The 19,862-nt window shown below is 43.9% G+C and overlaps 1 protein-coding gene across 6 annotated transcripts in view; it reads right to left on the reverse strand.

Annotated features, from left to right (window-relative positions):
- JADE1 (jade family PHD finger 1) overlaps window positions 1–19,862 on the reverse strand; it is a 147,702-nt gene that overhangs the window by 44,973 nt on the left and 82,867 nt on the right. The window contains exon 1 of one of the 6 annotated variants that reach the window (XM_074338532.2): window positions 9,079–9,284. The exons of 1 other annotated variant lie outside the window; for it this stretch is intronic. Coding sequence is in view for 1 of the 5 variants with exons in the window: in XM_074338529.2 (XP_074194630.1) it covers window positions 7,131–7,149 (19 nt within the window). In the remaining 4 variants the exon portion in view is untranslated. Of the gene's footprint in view, window positions 1–7,130; window positions 7,155–7,577; window positions 7,714–8,683; window positions 8,843–9,078; window positions 9,285–19,862 lie in introns of those variants that run through there. 4 more of the 6 variants (XM_019749011.3, XM_019749012.3, XM_019749013.3 and 1 more) reach the window with 4 other exon arrangements.

A 19,862-nucleotide genomic window follows, 5' to 3' on the forward strand; every position in this document is an offset into this window, starting at 1 on the left:
GACATGACTTCAGTACCCTCCTTAACACACACAGTGCTGCCACTCAGTCAGAATTCATGAGAGATGAAGCCTATTTGCCCTACACGTCCTATTCCTCCTTTCATACTTTTTTTGACCATTTACCAGCGAAAAGTAAAATCAATCTCTTCAGAATATATGAAAATAAAGTATTTTCTGAAATATTTCACTAAAATCATGTTTGTGTTCCCTTGTGTTGTAGTTTCTGAACTGAGTTCTAATCTATGAGAGAGAGAGAGAGAGAGAGAGAGAGAGAGAGAGAGAGAGAGAGAGAGAGAAGAGTTCACTGAAAAATAACACTTTAGAGAACCCAGGTGTTGACAGGAGATGGTTTCTGAATGAACCAATGTTAGGCTAAGAATGGGAAGGCGTCTACAACCCCTTATTCTACCCTTGGAAGAATAAGTCAATAAATGCAAAGTGTCTACAGGGGAATTTTAAAAGATTTTTAAATGCTCAAACCAGATGTTCTTATACAGGATATACAAAGCAGCTTCTGCAGAAACCAGACTCAACCAGCTAATGACAATTACACTGTGCACAGATTGAAATGCAGCTGCTTGAGGAACTTTGTTCCTTGATTATAGCCGGTTGTCAGAAACTATCAGTTACCACTAACAATGTTAAGTCACCAAAAAATTTAAAGTACTGTTTAAAAGAAAGAGAAAGAGAGAGAGAAAGAGAGACAATGAGAGAGAAAAACTCCCCCATGTGTATATTAGAAGACCTAGATGGCCCACTTAACAAAAACTGCATTTACCCATCATCTGAGTTACATATGAAAACAAACATTTCATCCCAATGCACAAGTCTTTTTATTATGATCACATAAAGCAAGATGGTCCCAAACCTTGTAGCAAGGTCTGGCAAGTATTCTCCAGGTTTAGAGCTGAAGAGTCTCACCCCATGGATTGTGTCTACAGGAAATGTGCCCCAAAGAAGACCATAAAGTCCTAACTGCAGGGCTCAACAACATTTTAGATCATTTATCTAACCTACCTTTCCGAATTTTAAAGACAAGTCCACTGAATTCTAGAGAGGTTAAACAGCATGAGGAAAGCCGCACAGACACATCCAGGGCAAAGTCAGGTGCCAAACGAACCAAAGATCAGTTATTTCCCAAGATGGGTGGGCACCTGTGTGCCTGGACCTCGGGCTTCCCCATCCTGGGCGCCTGCTGAGATCTGGAAACAAGGTACCTAGAAGATTAAGGACATGCACTGTGTGCTATCAGGGAGCAGACAGCTAAGATGAAATCAGTGACCAATAGTCTGCTAACCTGGAAATGGAAACATGGTTTCCTGGTACGCAGACGTGAAGGTGGCGGCAAATGCCAAGCTGCCTGGCGGAGCACACAGAAGGTGGGGCTGGAAGAAGTGTGCTAGTTAGTAGTTCCCTCAGCACCATCACTGGAGTGCGTCCTCTGAGCAGCTCACACTAACTTCTGATTGGTTTTGATTGGTGTGACACCTACACCGACTTACAGTGAGGCTTACTCCCTCAGCAGGAAACCCATTATAAGCAGATTCCCTTACACAGGTGGGGGCGGGGGGAGCCTTGGAAGGCGTGCCTTCCTAGGTACACAGGGTCACATGTTACAGACGAGGTCCTCAAAGGGAATGATCTTGGAATCAAAGACTTAGAGCCGCAAGCCCTCAGACTAGCCAACTCCCTCCATATTTATCAAAGGAACTTCTGATTTCAACTTATTATTTCAGGTTCCTACCAGAAAAGGAGCTCAGCCCCAACAGAAACGATCTGGTGACCAGGTGAGGCTATATCTCACTATAAATCAGAGGTCCACAGGCTGTTTTTGTCTGGTCCCTGAGCTAAGAATGGTTTTCACATATTTAATGGCGTTGGGGGTGGGGGGATAAAAGAACATTTCATGACACACGGAAATGACACAAAATTCAAATTTAACTGTCTGTAAATAAAGTTTTACAGGAACAAAGCCAAGTTCGTTCCTTTACCTTTTGCCCACTGATTGCTTTCGTACAGACAACAGCGGAGCTGAACAGTTCTAACAGAGACCATGAGGCCCACAACGCCTAAAAAATTGACTTATATTTACTATTTGGCCCTTTACAAAAACAGTTTACTGATCCCTGCTATAAATCAACAGACTGGCAGAATGATATTTATAAACCAACACTATGCATGTTTAGTGACATGTGAATCAATTACCAGGTCCAGGGCAAATGACAAATACCTTAACACTCACTAAGTTAAAAGATCAGACACACTCAGTCCTTAATGTGTCCTTAAACAGAACAGGCAAGAATCAAAAGGGGGAAGGGGGGGAAGGAGTGCTCCTAGCAACTTAAATAAAGGCCAAGGCTAGAAACCCATGAATTTTTCTCAAAGGAAAACCCCTGAGGATCCTACTTAGGGCCAGTGTACACTAAGTTATAAAAACTTCTAACAAGCTTCTTATCTGATTTTCAAGCCAATAACCAACAAGCAGAAAAACGACTGTTCTAGACAGGCATTTTAACTACAGTTCGTGGTTAACAGTGATATAAAAGGATCAGACAGAAATCATAAAAAGAAGTCACCAGAATTTAAACACTAAACTGGAAGCCAGGATACATTTAAAAGTATCCAGCAAGTCCCTGAAATGACATGCAAGTTTCAGGGCCACTCGCTTTTTCTTGGGGAGTTTCCACAGGTTTAGGGCTCAAAAGAGCCCCTGACTTTAAAAAGTTACACGCCACCAGGACTCTGCCCACACGTCTTAAGTGCGTCATTAATCTCAACACTGAAATAACTGATGCTCATAAAGCTGGCCGTGAGTAATCAAGAAAAATCTTAAATCGTGTTAATGTACTTTGGGCTAAACAAAAGCAAACCACACAGCTCAAACTCCAGCAACTTGTTAAGCCAATACTTACTCCTTACCCAAGAGTAAGGGGTACAGGAAACAAATGCTCATTTTATTCTTCAGTTTGGACCCTTACCACTGAAATCTTCACTTAAAATAACTGCTTAGAAATTGTCTTAGAAGCTGTCATGAAGTTTCAAATTAATAGAATCCCCTGTGCAGACATTAAATGATCAATATTAAAAATATATTATTACCAGTTGTGAGTGCTTTCAAAACAAGATAAAACTGTGGTTCAATTTCTTCAACAAATAAGCCCAACAGAACCTAAGGTTTTAAAAATGAACTTACTTCAACTGTTCTCGGTCACCTTATTACATCTTGACTAAACCTGAAGAACCAAACACAAAAAATAAATACTAGGCTGTCTGCAGAGTAACCAAGTTTGGTCCCTGGACCTCCATTAAGTGCACTTCATATACCACTGGTCTAGGGTTAATAAAGGAATTCAAAATGGAAATACAGTCCTTTCACCAGCGACTAAGCTTTCCACTCCACCTCTGACAATCTTTTTGTTGCTGCTTTCAGGCAAGGAAAGACATCCTTAGTAATCATTCAAGGTCCAGGCTAGTTAAGGCCACAGTAACACTGCCCATCAATACCCTCTTAGACTAGATTTTCTCTCCCTTTCATGACACTCCACTCTAGCTAACTTACAAATCCGATGCCACTTTCACTCAAAGGCAAAAAGGCCATCCAGGGCCACTCTTGCATTTGTTAGGAATGCAGAGTAACGTACTCCATCTGAACACACCAGTTGGGAAAACATCAAAATCTTTACCCTCACAATCAGACCAATATTTTTAAGTACACCACGCAAATGACAATAGATTCTCCTTCAATTAAGTTTCAACTTTCTGAAATGTCACATACCAAAATAATAAATATTAACTTGTCCAAATTTTAAATAAATGTCACATAAAGTGCTGTAACATCTTGAAAATGAAGAAAAGACTGAACACAATCGTCAAGGAAACTTACTGTCCCAGGAATTAAAATACTTTCCCAACTGAGGTTCCTACCAGGCTTCTGTACCACGTAAGAAACTAAAAACTCCAAGCAAAGCCAGCCTTTATTTTAAAAAAAACTTTTTAATAAAAAGGGCATTGCTGAATATGGTACCAATGTTGTAACTCGTAGGCTTGGACAGGGAGGAAAGAAGTTTAATACTGATATAACTCACCGTTTGAACAAGCCAAACTTTTTAATCCCAATCCAAATTAAAAGCAAGATGTACTAGCTAAATGTATTTTCCTCCAGAGGATGCTTATTTTATTATCCTTGTGGGAAAACTAATGCAAATTCTGACAAACCATTAACTGTACTGGAATAACAGGTACCCGTAACACTAAAGGAGGGAAAAGCTTCACCAATAGGAAGGCAGGAGGCAGAATTGTGAGGATGCATACACCTCCTCTACTCCTGACATAGCCTATAGACATGATCTGATCAGTGTTTGATGGCTTGATGTTCGCTGTTCCAACTCAGTACTGAAACAAACAGCTGATAATTTTTTCCAACAAGTCGGTGGAGATATGTATACATCAGGCAAATTTCTTTAGTCTTTTCAAACAGAATCTCCAAATCTAAGACTTTCAGATTACAATAAAATGCTATTTTGACTTCCAACTTTTTAAAAATCCACTCATAATTAATTCCAAAGGCTTGTCTCCTCAATGCCAGAGGTTCTGTCAGAAAGTTACTATAGATTAAAATCTACTTATGAGAAATAACCAGGTGTAATAAATGATCCTCGACGGGACAGTTTTAGACAAAGCTGCTGTTGTATTTTAGCGCCAACTGAGGGAATCTGAGTATGTCCCAGTAATAGATGAGATGAAAACTTCCCAAGCTAGCTGACAGGGGAAAAACACCCCTTACAGAACTTTATATACAGTATGATCTCTTTTTTATTAAAACATACATACATATGCATAGACAATTGCCTGGAAAGTGATGCAATGGTGATCTCTGGGTGGTAGGAATGTTATATTTGCTTCTCTGCATTTTCTGAGTTTCAACAATATACATGTAACACCACTTCTGTAATAATACTTTAAGTCACTAAGGGCTTCTTAACGTCAAACATCAGTATTTATGAAGTGCCTACTAGAGGTGAGACACATGGAGATCTGCTTTTATTCTCATCAAGTCCTCCAAGGTTTTTATTTTTTGTTTTGGTTAATCCTTCTCCCCAAGCCTCTGGGCTAAGCAATAGTCATTTCTAAAATAATAGCATTTCCTTAAACCCCAAAGAGTTTTCTTTCTGTCTCACTCTCAGGCACACTAATCATTTTTCACTGGTTTCCCTTTATAGCTACTTTTTCAACCTTGCGAACTAATATAAAACTAAAACACTGGTTTGTAGGCTGAAAACCTGTCAAGTGATGGAGAAGGAACTAGTATCATGGGGGTTTTTTCCCCTTTAAAATGAACATCTAGCTAGGTTGTCAAAGTTAAACTCTCTGTGGCAATGAACCCAACTTTTCTAACTAGAAAGCAGCCGATGAATGCTCTTAAGATGGAATCATGTTCAAGTTCTACTGGATGTCAGGTAACAACCTTTAGCTCTGGCTAGTGTAAGGATGAAGGGAGATATGGGAAAACGGAACACTTAAATAGCTGAAAAAAGTATTAGGTCTAAATGTGGAAGTGAAAATGCCAGATCATGTAAACATAAGCAAACTACCAAGCAATCAGAAAGTCATCTGATTTAAAAGTGACATTAAAGGAGACTGAAATACTAGGGATAGAAGGGCAATAAAAATTCTAGGCTGCAGTTATTTGCTAGAAGGTTGTCCCCCACAAGAATATCCTAAGTATCTCTCCAACATGTGCTGCCCACTCCACAACAAATTATGGATGCACTAATTTAAGTGTGGTTACTTGGAAGGTTTCCTTTTCCATCTAGAAGTGATTAAATAACGATTATCAGTGATTTTTATCAAAATGCAACTTACTAGAAGTAATCCCTAACCATTGGTGGATCACTACCTAAAGCAGCTTTCAGGAAAATAATTTCCTCTGTATCTTAAAACTAGTTCATTAGCTTTGTAAGGTATTAGCCTTGGGCTACGAGTGTGTAACTAGAGAGCTAGTCTTTCACAGCGGGTTTCTAAAAAGGAAAAATAGATCACCTAATAAAAACCTTTGGGAAAGAAGCCCCCAAGCATTCCCATCAAAGGAAACCTCAGATTCTCTCCCAATTTCCTGAAAATGTAGCTGTTTTAAGTCATTCAACTGCAGCTATCACTTTACAAAAAGAAATTTTAAATTCCCTCTTGGCCGGGGTAAACAGGGCGACAGATCCCCGTCCCCGCCGAGGCGAGGTGGGGCGCCCGCCGCCTCCTTACTAGAAAGCAGCCAAAGCTGCTTTTAAACGGCCTCCGGGTGACGACGCATTCCTAACGGGTTTCGAAGGCACGTTTAAATCGCCCGCTTTTTTGTTTGCTCGCTGCATTCACCCGGCGCCGGGACTGCGGCCGCCCCTGCGCGCCCGGGAGGGGGAGCCCGGGGTGGGAAAGCCTGGGCCCGGGAGCTGAGGAGGCGGGGTGATGAGAGCCGGGAGGACCCCGGGATGGGGGGCCCGCGCGGGAAGGGGGCGAGTGTGGGGTGGTCTGAGGGGAGAAGGCTGAGACCCCAAGAGGGGCGACGCGGGGGTGTGGGGAGCTGGGCCGCCGCCCCGCGCACAGAGCACCCCGCGCGGCTCCCGCCGCCCGCCCGGGTGCAAGCAGGGCCGCGGCGCCGCCCCCTCCCGCCCTCCTTCCCTCTCCTCCCGAGGCGACAGAAACAACAGCGCGGGAGGAGGGGAAAGTAACTCCCGGCACCTCCGCCGGAATTAGCCCCGGTGCAGTGATGACACCTTCTCGTGGCGCAACCAAGCGCCGCTCCCTCCGCAGCGACGTCCCCGCCGCCGCCCTCTCCATTCGAAAGTGGCCACCCCCCGCCGCCGCCGCCGCCGCTCCTCCCGCCCCGCCGCCGCCAGCTGCACCAATCCGCTCGGCCCCAGTTGCAAATCAAACGCTTCCTCGCGTCCAGAAGCCACTTGCGCCGCTGGAAACGGCAGCGCCGTCCCCCTCCCCGAGTCCCTCCCGGGCGGCACCTTCGGGCTGGGGCGGGCGCTCGGCGAGAAACGGTTGTGCGAAGGGAGCGGCGGCGAGCAGCCCCGAGCGGGCTCGGCTCCCGCTCCCACTCCCGCCCCCAGACAGTTCTGGAAACTGTGTATCACCTCTGTCACAGGAAGCCATCCGGCTAGGAAGGCGGCGCGGAACCAACAAACAAACGCCTGCGGCCGCCCGCCGGAATCGGCGCGGGGACAGCCACGGGCTCCGAGCCTTTCTCTGGGCGGGGGCGCAGCGGTCGCCCCCACGCCGCGGGCTTTGTGCGGGGCGGGCGCGGCCGGCCGGGCGTCCCCGATCCTGTAGCCCCCCACCCCGGGCCCCGGCAGCGTTGCTGGGACCGTTAGGTGACGCTCCGGCCGCGGCCGAGAAAGCAGCGCCTCGGCTGCCGCCCGCCCCCATTTCCACATGGAGCCGGCTCTCCTCCAACGCCAGAGGCGGGCTACAAAAGTTGGCCCCGGGGCCACCCAGCACCTGCCCACGTGCCGCGAAGGCTCGCTCCCGGGTCTCCCCCGTTCCCTTCCCCCCTCCCCCGCCGCCCTCGGCCGCCAGGTCACCTATTACCGGTGGGAGGGGAGAGAGGCTATTTAAACGCCCGCGGAAGTTGAGGCACCCCCACCGGCGGGTGCCGTGCACCTGCCTCCCGCCGCCGCGCTCCGCCACTTTGAGCAGCAGCCGAGTCCTCTGCCCCGCCTCCTGCCCGCAGGCGGGCGGGGGGGAGCGGGAAGGAGGTGGAAGGGATCGAATTTCTCCAGCAAATGGGACCGTTCCGACAGGATTCGGTTCCCCGGTCAACATTCCACATTCCATCCCTCTCCCGCATTTGCAAGCCAGCGCCAACAACCCGGAAAGCCTGCTGGCTCCCGAACAACAGCCCCCAACTCACAAACACACTCACAGGCATAAGACACGTGCACTAAAGGGCTTTGCAACTTGCAGTACCGGGGTACACACTGCACGTTCATTTAAGGCAGCGAACACCAAGCGACCCCACCCCCACAATTTGCAGATGGTGCCAAAGGTTTCAATTTGCAATCCGTTTTAAGTTCATGGTTAATCGGTACTTTGCTCTATCAATGCAACTCCTTCCTCATTTCACCAATGGAAGGTTTTACACTTTACAGGCAGTCTCGCTATTAAGTAAAAGGTCTGATCATTGGAAACCCAATTTGGAAGAATCTAAATTGCCAAGCTGTCCCTCCACCCCCTACTCACTGCCCTTGAATAGATGCAATGAATATTTTGGACATGTGGTGACGCGGTGACAAGAGCCGGGGCTGCGGCCACCCTACATAAATGTACCTACACACACACACACACACACACACACACACACACACACACCTATGTTTAGGCAAATCCAGTCGTTCCCCCCTCCACGGTCACACACACTCTGGATTCATATATGTATGCGAACCTGCGTTCTGCCATTGCCATCTGTCTACCAAGTTGCTACTATGCTTTCCACTTTCATGCAGCCTAATGCACTTTGGGGATTTTTTTTTTTAATTTTATAAACTAAAGCCAACTAAACTCGGCGTCTGCGCCTGAACGCGTTTAATTGATGCTTCACCTGAAAACCGCATGTTCTTCGCAAACCCAAAAGAAAAAGCTGCAAGTCTTCAGCCCCCCAAAATGGAAAAATAATCGTAATAAAACTTACTGATCCAACATAAATCAATTCTCAGGCTCCAAAAATCATCCTCTCTTCCACCTCCTCCTCTGGCCCCCGCCCCGGCAATGCCCAAGTTACTGGTGGGATAGTAAGGCTGCGCTCGGCGGCTGCCTGCCCTCCCTCCTCGCTACATATCGAGAACCCAATCTTTTGGCGCCATATTAATGACGTACTATATTATTTCCACTAGGCAGCGACCTTCGGCATTAAATTACTCCCGAGAACTCCCGAGCAAAGCAACAAAACCATCAAATATGGCTGAGCCTCTCGGCTCGTCCTGCAGCCGCCACCGCCGCCGCGGGATCGGGACGCGCACACGGACCCACACGCGGACACACGCGCGGCGCGCCCCCCCGCGCGCCCCCCGCGGCCCGCGCGCGTACCTGCTGCGGAGGGGTTCGGCCGAGGCGCTGGGCTCCGCGCCGCTCGCTCGGTGCCGCATGAGTTCGGGCCGCGGAGGGCGGGCGGGCGGGCGGGGAGCCGGGCGGGCCCCTGCGTTCGCCGGCGCACACACACTCGGCACTCGCGCAGGGAGGCACTCTCGGACGGGCGTTTGGCTTGTTATGGAGGAAGGACTGTGTGAATCAAACTCATTTCTGGGTCACTGCTGCCACAGGGGGGAGCACTTTAATCCCTTGCCAAAACGAGAGGGTGGGGACAGGAGGGCGGAGGGAGCGCGCGGGGAGCCCGCGGCGCGGGGGGCTCCGTCCCTCGTTAACTCTTCGCGGCCCTCGCCGCAGCTGGTTCGGCCTGCGTCCGCGAGGGCTAGCGCTGCTCAGCTTTTAAAATCTCTTCCTTCACCTCCCTTGTGAGGCTAGAAATTCTTGAGGTGTCCCCAGCAGGGAGGTGGGCTTTTACATTATCTCCAAACTGTCTCACTTCCAACTCTTGTCTGACTGCACGGCACCTAGACATGGATTCTTTCAAATTAGTTTAAAATTATGTAGATAAAAATGTGGCTATTAAGGCGTATAATTTGGGTGAAAGGTTTTATTTTTAGACTGAATAGCAAAATAAATAGTTCTTCTGTTTTGTAGTAACAGTTTTAGGGAGTTGTGAATTAGCATCACATTTTTAGATCCACTGAATCCAATTTTGGAGCTGGAACACGTCTTTCCCTAAGTTAGTATCGAACTGATAATTGCAGGTGAGCGTTAATTCATTAGAAGACTGATTATCAACTGACACCTCTTTTATGTTACACAGTAGGAGTATTACAGAACAGGACGTAGCCTTCCATACGGGAGACTTGAGCCTAATGCTAAAACTGGAGTTGCAGGCTAATATAAAATTACATCAGAGATTCATTTGGGGGGGGGGTATTTATGTGTAAAAATGAGTGTTTACTGATTTTCCACAGACTACAAACTTGCTTTTTCATGTGTTTAACATTTCTTTCATGGACCCCCCTAAAGAATTAAGGGTGTATATGACATTCAGCTTCAAAAGGTACAGATAAAAACTCCCATTCAGTAAACAGGAACAGTGATTACTAGTTACAAAATTGAATATTAAACCCAAAGGTATATACTTATGCACTGGAAGAATTCTGAATATATCAGGTTGGATTTCACACAATCACACACCAACCCATCCACCCACATCAAGAACATAATAATCTGATAAATGCATTACAACAAAATTAATTGAGCCGTTCAATTATTTTTCAGAAAACAAAGTAAGCCAAAGGAAATCTTAAGTATAGACATATACTGTTTCACTCACGAAGGGGACAGACACCACATCAGCCCTATTCATGTGCTCACTTAATCCTGTTCAAAGAGATCACACACCTAAAGCACTATGTTATCATTATTACTATTATTAGTATCACTTTGCAGTCATTATTTTCATTGTTTCACCTTACACATACGCTACTGTAGAAGTAAAAGCACACAGGTGGTTTGTAGCCAGACAGACCCTGTGTTGGACCTGGCTCTACCAGTTATCAGCTTGTGTGACTGTGGGGTAAATTACAGAACTCTGAGCCTCCATTTCTCCATGAGTAATAATAAAATGAGGTTAACAACCCCTTCCTAAAAGGTTGTTAAGAGGAATGAGACAACCCCATAAAAGTGCCCAGCAGAGGCCAAGGCAGTAGGAAGTTATCAGTTCCTTTGGCCATCCCTCCCATATGCCTTTCTTGATATTCTTTCCATGGAAAATTGTAACTTCTAAATTCCAGCCAGACTTTCTTCACTCATTCTCCCTAAAAGAAAATTTTAAATCGCATTTGCCACTTGCAGTTTTACTCATTTTTCTGACTATCCCCACTCTCAAAACATCAGGCACCTAAATCAAAGTATTGAGTAAATGAATGAAATAAATAAAGAGGTAAAACAGCACACAAATGTCCCACGTTGATACACTGATCAGGACTGATGGTCCCAGGGACATCCTCTCAACGACGCCAATTCTTCAGAATACTATCGGTGAGGTAGTGCCATGAGCTGTAAAACAGTCCTGGACTAGAAGTCAGGAGACTCCCATCAGCCCACACTAAAAATCTCTTTGGGCCTTAGTTTCCCCATAGAGATTGATAAATAAAATCAAATGCAACTTCTAATTTTTTATTGTTCTTACCAAACTTAAAGCGTGATTATTTGAAGAAATGGAAGACAATTTGAATCAGTGAGGAACATGTAAAAAGATATTTGGTCATTAATGATCAACTGTTGACATTTTTAAAATAATAGCTGTCTTTTGCTATCAGACCACAGAGGCAACTTTTATACAACCTATTTCTAAAATGGGAAAGGCAATGACACAGTTTGCCTTTCAGCAGTACAGGTAATGCAGTCGAGAATAAGAAGTACTAAGCTGACAGCTAGGAATATATGTTTCTGGTTCCACTCTGTCACTTACTGTCTTCCGGTACCAAATCATTGAGGATCACCGTAAAGTTGTTAATCCACACTTTATTATCATGGATGAAAGGACATTCAAGAAAATAGCTACAAAGTAGTCAGTGTAGTTGAAATATCAGATTCTAGTATTTTCTGATCTGATCAGTGTTCTTCGTGATAATTACAATTCTACATATCCCTTAAATTTTGCTATAGTCATACACAGTTTAATTATCTTTTTCCATAATAAGGACTTTTATGGAATAAAATTTTGGATATTTACATTCATATTCCTGATTTGGGAACCATACATGATTACACCTACAGATGTTTACTTGTCATCTCATTTGTGTCTTCTCTGTAAGTAAAGAATTATAAGACCTTGACAAGAGATTCAGAATTGTTCGTATTTGAAGTGAGGTAGATGCATGCACTAAAGTCCAATCTATCTCATTCCTTTAATAAAATGTGCAAGAAATTCTTACCGGCCAATATCATTGCCAGTTGGTACACATTACGACGCATAGAGAGAATTTTTTTAGTGCACAAGTGCTCTCCGGAATAAAATGGGTTGTCTTCTAAAACTTTATTTGTACTTTGTTTGGAATTTTGAATTTATGCCCCAAACAAAACATGTTATAAAGAGGTCTTAGGTTGTCAAGTAATTAAAAAAAATTAATAACTAAATGACAGAAAATAACTTTTTATTAACATTTTTAAATGATATTATTTGGGTGGGAGGGGATGTTTTTCAAAGCAGATAAGTGGGCATACTTTGAACAAGAAGAGTCAAGTTGGGAAGCCTCTTCAGCCTATGCCTGAACCCCATGAGAAGAAATAGGAGGTCATGGGTAAAAGATTAGGACTAGAGCTCCTTGTCTGACCAGTCGATGAGGCCACCAGTCCGGAACAGCCAGGTAAGTGGTTACAACCTTCAATTATAAGAAATGATTGAGTGGAAGGCCAATAACCCACATGTTTTTTGTTGGTGTCAGTACCAACTAAATTATTTTTTTCTTGAGGTTCTTTCTTCCATTTTTTTTTTTTTTTCCTTTGCTTGTTTTTTATTTTGGTTGCCTTAATTTTGTTGATTTTCATACTTTTAGCACAAATTAAGATACCAAAGAGAAACAGTGACTGCTATGGAGACAGTGGCACTGGCCTGTGATGGAAGCACAGCTCACTGCTCCAGCCCTTCCAAAGTCTCCAGCCTCCCAGGTCAGCGCCCGCTCTCGGAAGGAGAGAGAAATCCTTCCTCCAGCCAATAAGGGATGTCTAGGGCACCTGGGGAGGGCTCCCACTATGTACAGGCTATCAAATGGGGAGAGCAGCATCTAGGGGACCAAACGAAAGTTCTGCTGGGCAGTGAACAGGCAGAAGCCTGTGCCATAAAATAAAATAATCAGCTTTTCTGCCCAGTTCCCATATCAGGTCAGTTAGCAACTTTTACTTAGTCTTGCACAGAGATATGCTAATCATGAAAGGAATCTAAGCTATAGCTAGGAATTGCTGAAACAGCCTCCCTGCTAGAAACTAAACCCCCTGAAGGTGAGAAGGAAGGTATGTACAAAACTAATGATTGTTTATCAAAAGATTTCTAGGAACGTGGTGACTGGGACCACAGCAACGGGAGTTTGTTGACCAAAAGAAGTTTCACCATCCTCCGTGGACCCTTGCTGACGTCCAGATGTCTGTGGTCATCTAGCACCTCCTGAACTGAAACCTCTCCGGTTTCCCGTTCCCCTGACATCAAATAAGCCTGAATTCTTACTTTCTCAAGATGGTTCTTTAGGACGCTAATCCGCCATCTTCTCAGCTTGCTGGCTCTCCAAATAAAGTCGCTTTCCTTGCCCGAACTCCTTGTCACTGGACTTATTGGCTGTAGTGGCACAAACAGTTCAAGTTTTCACTTGGTTACACCCTGTGCCAAGAGCAGAGACTCAGTCAGAGTGGCCCAAGCAGGCCATCAGGGAAGACTCAGGCCTCTGCAGGGGTCGTTCTGGCGGGTCTCCCAGGCCAGGATGATCCCAGGCCCCCACCCCACCCCCCTCCCAGGGGTCACCATACCACCAGCTCTTTATCCCTGTGCAGGAAAGCTCCATTTTCCTCTTCCCTTCCCCAAACACCTTCATGGCCTATTATAATCTGAGCCCAAATCATTAGCAAATGAAAAACTGGCTCCCTATTCTCTGAGGCTGAGACGGCTGGGGTCTGGGGGTAAACAGGAAGTGGGAGGAAGGTGGCCCCCCAAGGTTTAGTTCCAGTGCTAATGAAGCAAAGAAAAGGAGAGTCAGCAAACAGTTAAAATTGTTTGATACTTCACGTGTTTTCCCCGCCCTGAGGCACTTTTAGCTGTGGACAAGACTTGATGGTCTGGATGTCGGAGGTGAGGAAGATGATGCAGTGAAAGGTGACCGCAGGTCTCATGCTCAGAGAACTGCGTGGATTCCTTCATTGACTTACAGGCATTCATTGAGCTCTGAGTTCAGGGTATGCAGTAGTGAAAAAGACAAGTAAACCTCTGCCCTCCTGGAGTTTATATTCATTCTCAGAAGAAAGGAAATGCAGGAGTGGGGATATGATGAGTTCGGCTTGAAGAGACAGCCAATTGCAGATGCCCAGAAGGCAATGGGAGAGCCTGGGTTGCAAATATCGATTTAGGAGTTATCAGCACAGAGATTAACTGAGGCCATGGGAAGGGATAAGATCAATCGGACCTGTCTATAAAATAGGTTGCAAACAGAGCCTAGGCTGGAAACTCGAGAGTCCTATTTAAAGGAGGGGCAGAGGAAGCGTCAGTGGTTTAATTGAGGACAGTCCAGTTTAATTGAAATATTTCAGCCTTCTTCATGCCCAAATCGGGATTTCTAAACAGCACTGGAGAAAATCACAGACCCGTGCTGATCGGTTCCACCGTGTATGGATCCTCCTCCGCTTTCAGGATGCCCTGAAATCACTATTTCCCCAGTCAGTTCAATCTCCCACTGTCCCCGGGATCTTTCTCGGAGCTTCCTTCATTGTGTCACTTACGTCAGCACACTCAGCAGGCTCCTAACTCCTACATCACAGGAGTAAGAGGCCATTGCACAGGAATGGCTTTGCCCTTCCACCAACAGACCTACAGGCTTATTCCCTACAGGTCCGCCCTCCCGTTTCTTTCCTGTCACAATGGGAAAGAGATGACCTTCCCTCCACCTGGGCTCAGAATCCTGAGCCTGGCCCACTTTCTCTGGTCTCTAAGTCAAGATTAGCTGTGCTTTCAGGTCCCTTCCACTTTTCTGGCTACAGACTCCTTCCCATACACATTTCAATATACTTATGTCTCCCACTGCAAAGACACCCTCTCAGAAACTCTCTTCCTCTTTGCAGTCCCACTTTTCAAAGAACGGCCTACACTCACTCTTGAGCCCACTGAAGCCTGATTTATACCCCCAAATACCCCCAGTGAAACTGCTCTTGCCAAGATCACCACTGACATTCTTATTGCTAAATCCAGTGGCAATTTCTCATCTGTATTTTCCTTCACCTCCCACTAGCATCTGACACTGGTGTCCACTCATGCCCTACTTTCTCCTGGCTCCTGTTGCCACCAACAGTCTTCTATTTTCTCTCCTCTACCTAGCTGGCCTTTTCTTACTCTCTTGCACGTTCCTCTTTCTCTTTTGTTAAAACAATGCCTCAAATAAATTGTTTTTGAGTACATGAGAAGCTTTTCGGGGGAAAAAAAATCAACTGAAGGAGTAATGTTGGTTGAGACATTTTATAAGAAAAAAAGAATGGTTCACCAACCATGTTTACAATAGAATTTAAAAAACGAACATCTGGTTAAAGATTATTAGGCTAGTCAATCAGCTGGATGGGTAACCCTAGCTTCCCAGAAGGAGTTCTCAGTCTTATTAAAGTCTGTCAGAAAACTGTTCACGCACTTTATCAGGAATGCTAATTGCTTCCCAGAAGGAGTTGTAAATTACATCACACAAAAAATGTCTGTCCCAGACCAAGTTTGAGTCGATTTTCTTTCTCACTTTCAGTCTCTTATATGTTGATTTTCTTTAGGGTTCTGTCTTCAGCCCTCCTTTCTTCTCCCTCTACATAGATCTCCTAGTGATCTCATCTACTCTCATTACTGCCCCCCAACACGTGTTTATACAATCAGTTTCACACTGACCTTCAGACTTGTATCTACCCAACAACTTCCTAAACACCCCGTTGGACTTCCCACAGGAAGCTCAAACTCAGTATTTCCCACACTGAACTCAATTTCCCTCGCACTTTGTGGCCTCCTCATCTGTCCCGTATTTAGTTAGTGGTACCACCATCCACAATTGCCAACCAGGAACCAAAACATCTTCCTGGATACTTGTTTGTCCTTGACACGTCCTCTCCCACCACCACGAGGCCAATTCAATCTATCACCAAGTCACTTCTACATCAGGTCTCATCACTCCATCCCTACAGCCTTGTCATCATGACAGTGACCTAAGCTACTGCCCAACTGGTCTCCCTTCCTTCAGTCCTGTCTCCCTCTAATTCATCCCTATTCAAGTCAGTGTGATCTTCTTAGGGCAAAAATATGATCCTGCCATTCCTATTCAAAACCCTTAACTGCCATTTTTTTCCAGTTTACTCTTAAGGAAAGAACATATCATCAACATAACCCTTAAGAACCTTCATGTTCTAATTCCTCCTTACTTTTTCTAGCTCTCCTTCCTACCCTTCCCCCTCCCAACCCCTGTCCACCACATGGCTTTCCACATTTTTTTCAGTGGTATCCCTTCAGAATCTTTGAAAATGCTTATTCCAAAGCTTGAATCATTCTCACTCAAGTTCTATCAAATAGCCTATTCTTACCTCTCTAACCCTATCCCCTTCTCTAAGCTTCCATGACACTCAGTACTGTCACTATGTTGTCACTTCTCTCTCTGTTTTGTAAGTTTCTGTACCCCTCACTAAATTATCTGTGATTCGAGGACTGAGTCAGTTATGTTCTCCGTAGTGTTCCTAGCACTGGGCCCAACAACTGGTGGGTAGCTAATAAATGTTTTGAATGTGATGGATGAATGACCATTATATTCATATAATTAAATAGTCTCCAAAACACTATTTAAAAAACAGATTATAACTTTCGTTCTTATTTTCTTCTGCTAAAAGTAATAAATAGAGACTCCAAAATCAAAATTGAAGTTACCAAAAAACTATTACTCAAAGACAATCACCACTAAAATTTTGGTGTGTCTTTTATATGCTTTGTGATGCGTGTGTGTGTGTGTGTGTACATTTTTAAACGAATGGGATCATACTCTAAGTCTATTTTGTGATCATTTTTTATTTAATTTATCCATACAGTTGGGCTATTAGTTTATTTCTATATTTTCCACTATTATAAAGAGTGCTTTAGTGAATATCCTTACAGCTATATAATCTATGAGTCGGAAAACAGAATGTTATTGACAGTATAGTATCTTACCATGTAAATAGAATTTGCATGATTCCTGATTTTTGTTGTTCTTATACATTTATGTTTTTCTCAATCCTTACTTTTACAAATAAGGCTGTGAGAAATATTCCTATACATAAATTTTTGTTCAAGTGTTATATCTGACCAGTCTTTGGATAGATTCTGAAAAAGGTAATTTATGGGTCAGAGGTTTAAGGCTTTTGATTCATTTTGCCACAATGCTTTGTACAAAACATGTTGTGATTGAGACCTCTACTATCAGGGTACTGGGGACTTGTTGAGTATTTGTCATGTGCGTACCATACAGTTAGACTGACACCATAGAGGGCTACAAGCACACCTTCGAGAAGGTATGTGATTGGGGACCCACATCGTACATCCCTGAAAGCACAAAGGTAACCTGAGCACATATATGAAAACCACAATAATATGGAGATGGGAAATTCTAACAAATGCTGAAGTAGGTTGAGAAGGTTCCATCAAAGTAGAGTAATTAGGACCAGAGAGGTAGACAGGAAGAGGAGACACAGGAAGGAGACTCTGAGGTGAGGAAGGTGCCTGGAGAAGCTTTGAATAAAAGGGGTGGGGAGAGGGGAACCAGAAATTATTGAGTGTTTTCTATGTATGTGCCAGGCACTGAGCTAAGCATTTTACACGTAATATTTCATTTACTTCTCACAACAATCCTGAGAAATAGGTATAACTACTATTTTCATTCAGATGCGAATGACATGAAAAATTAATGTTCAGAGGGATTAAGTAGCCCGCCAAAGATCACAAAGCTTGTGAGAGGTGGCACCAGGATTTGAACCAAAAGAGTCTGGCTCCACTGTTCACGCTTTTCAGTACCTCATTCAACTGCCTCGTTAGGAAATCAGAATCATGTACTTAATTGGGAACTGTGTCCATGACTTTGTATCAGTGATTTGAATCATAGCTGGCATTCAGTACATGCTTGGGAAAGAAAATTAGGGCAGAAAGAACTCCACATGCTCAGGTTTATTTCCGACAGCAGAGATCTAAATAGCTAATTGAATGTATGTGGCCAAGACTTAAATGTAAACTATAAAACTTTTAGAAAAAACTTTTCATGATCTAGGGGTAGGCAAAGAGTTCTTATACTTGACACCAACAACACAATCCATAAAAGGAAAAACTGATATGTTGGCTGTCTCAAAAATTAAAATTTTTTTCTCCAAAGATCCTTATAAGAGGATGAAAATTCAAGTTAAAGACTGCAAGGAAATACTTGTAAACCACATATCCAACAAAGAACTGGTATCTACAATATATGGAGAACATGTAAAACTCAATAATTAAAAAAAAATTATAACAATGTAATTAGAGAATGGGCAAAAATCATGAACACATTTCCCAAAGAGGGCATACAGATGGCAAATAAGCACATGAAAAGATGTTCAACATCATTAGCCATCAGGAAAATAATGCAGATTGAAACCACAATGAGATATCACTACACTACTATCAGAATGGCTAAAATAAAAAAGAGTGGCAACATCAAATGTTGGCAACGACACGGAGAAACTGGGTCACTCATACATGTTGGTGGGAAAGTAAAATGGCCCAGCCACTCTTGAAAACAGTTTGGCAGTTTCTTATAAAAACTAAACGTGAAACTCCCTACCACAAGTCCCAGCACAGCACTTTTGAGCACTTATCCAAGAGAAATTAAAACTTATGTTCACATAAAAGCCTGTACACAAATGTTCATAGCAGCTTTACTCATAGTAGGCCAAAACAGGAAACAACCCAGGTGTCCTTCCATGAGTGAATAGTAAACTGTAGTACATCAATACCATGAAATATTACTCAGCAATTAAAAACAAAAAAGGAAGAAAAGAAGGAAGGAAGGAAGGGAGGGAAGGAGGGAGGGAGGGAGGGAGGAAGGAAGGAACTATTAATACACACATGAATTGCCAGGAATTTATACAGAGGAAAAAATGCCGATAGCAAAAGGTTATATGCTGTATGATTCTACTATATGACACCCTTGAAATGACAAAATTCTAGAAATGGAGGCTAGATTAGTGGCTATCAACGGATAATGAGGGAGTCAGGAAAGGAGATAATTGTCTGTGACTATTAAAGGGCATCATAGGGGACCCTGCAGTGATGCAAATGTTAATGTATCTTGATTATATCAGTGTCAACAACACTGTACATGGACGTATCACACGACGGCACCGTGCGTGAACGTATCATGCACCGGTCTGTACATAAATGTATCTGACACCGGTACTGTACTATAGCTTTGTAAAATGTTACTATTGGGGGAAACTGAGTACAATCACACAAGATCTCTCAGTATTATTTCTTGTAACTGGATGCGAATCTACATATCTCAATTAAAAGTTTAGAAAATATATAGCTAATTGGAAGAGGGGAAAAAATTTAACACTAACATATTCCTAGAAAGCAATCTAAAAGGTAAAGGAATGTCCCTATGTCATTCAGCAGAGCCACGTGAATGAAAACTTCATGTGGCCATAGGTGCTGCTGAGGTATACTTTTCTGACACCTGTGCTCTGTTGCAGGAAGGCACGCCTTTTCAGTACTAGTGGAAACAAGAGAATGAGCAGGGATGCAGAGGTAGGAAGAGAAAAAGCAGCATTGTAAATAGAAAAAAGAAATAGAGTGCTTCTTCCTAGAGCCCTTTATAAATAGTCTCTGTCACCTGGCTTTCTGTGTTCTACCCAAATGGCCAAAAGGAATGAATGAATATGCCCTTTCTATGGTAAAAACTCACCAAGACTCTGAGGGCAGGGGAAGAATCTAAATCTTGCCTCACATCAGCCAAGTCTTACCTAATCTCTTGTACATATTTCCACTCCAGTCCCAGGGT

The sequence above is a fragment of the Rhinolophus sinicus genome, chromosome 15 (genome assembly GCF_057876585.1).
Source record: "Rhinolophus sinicus isolate RSI-liver-muscle chromosome 15, RSI-T2T, whole genome shotgun sequence".
NCBI classification, from domain to species: domain Eukaryota; kingdom Metazoa; phylum Chordata; class Mammalia; order Chiroptera; family Rhinolophidae; genus Rhinolophus; species Rhinolophus sinicus.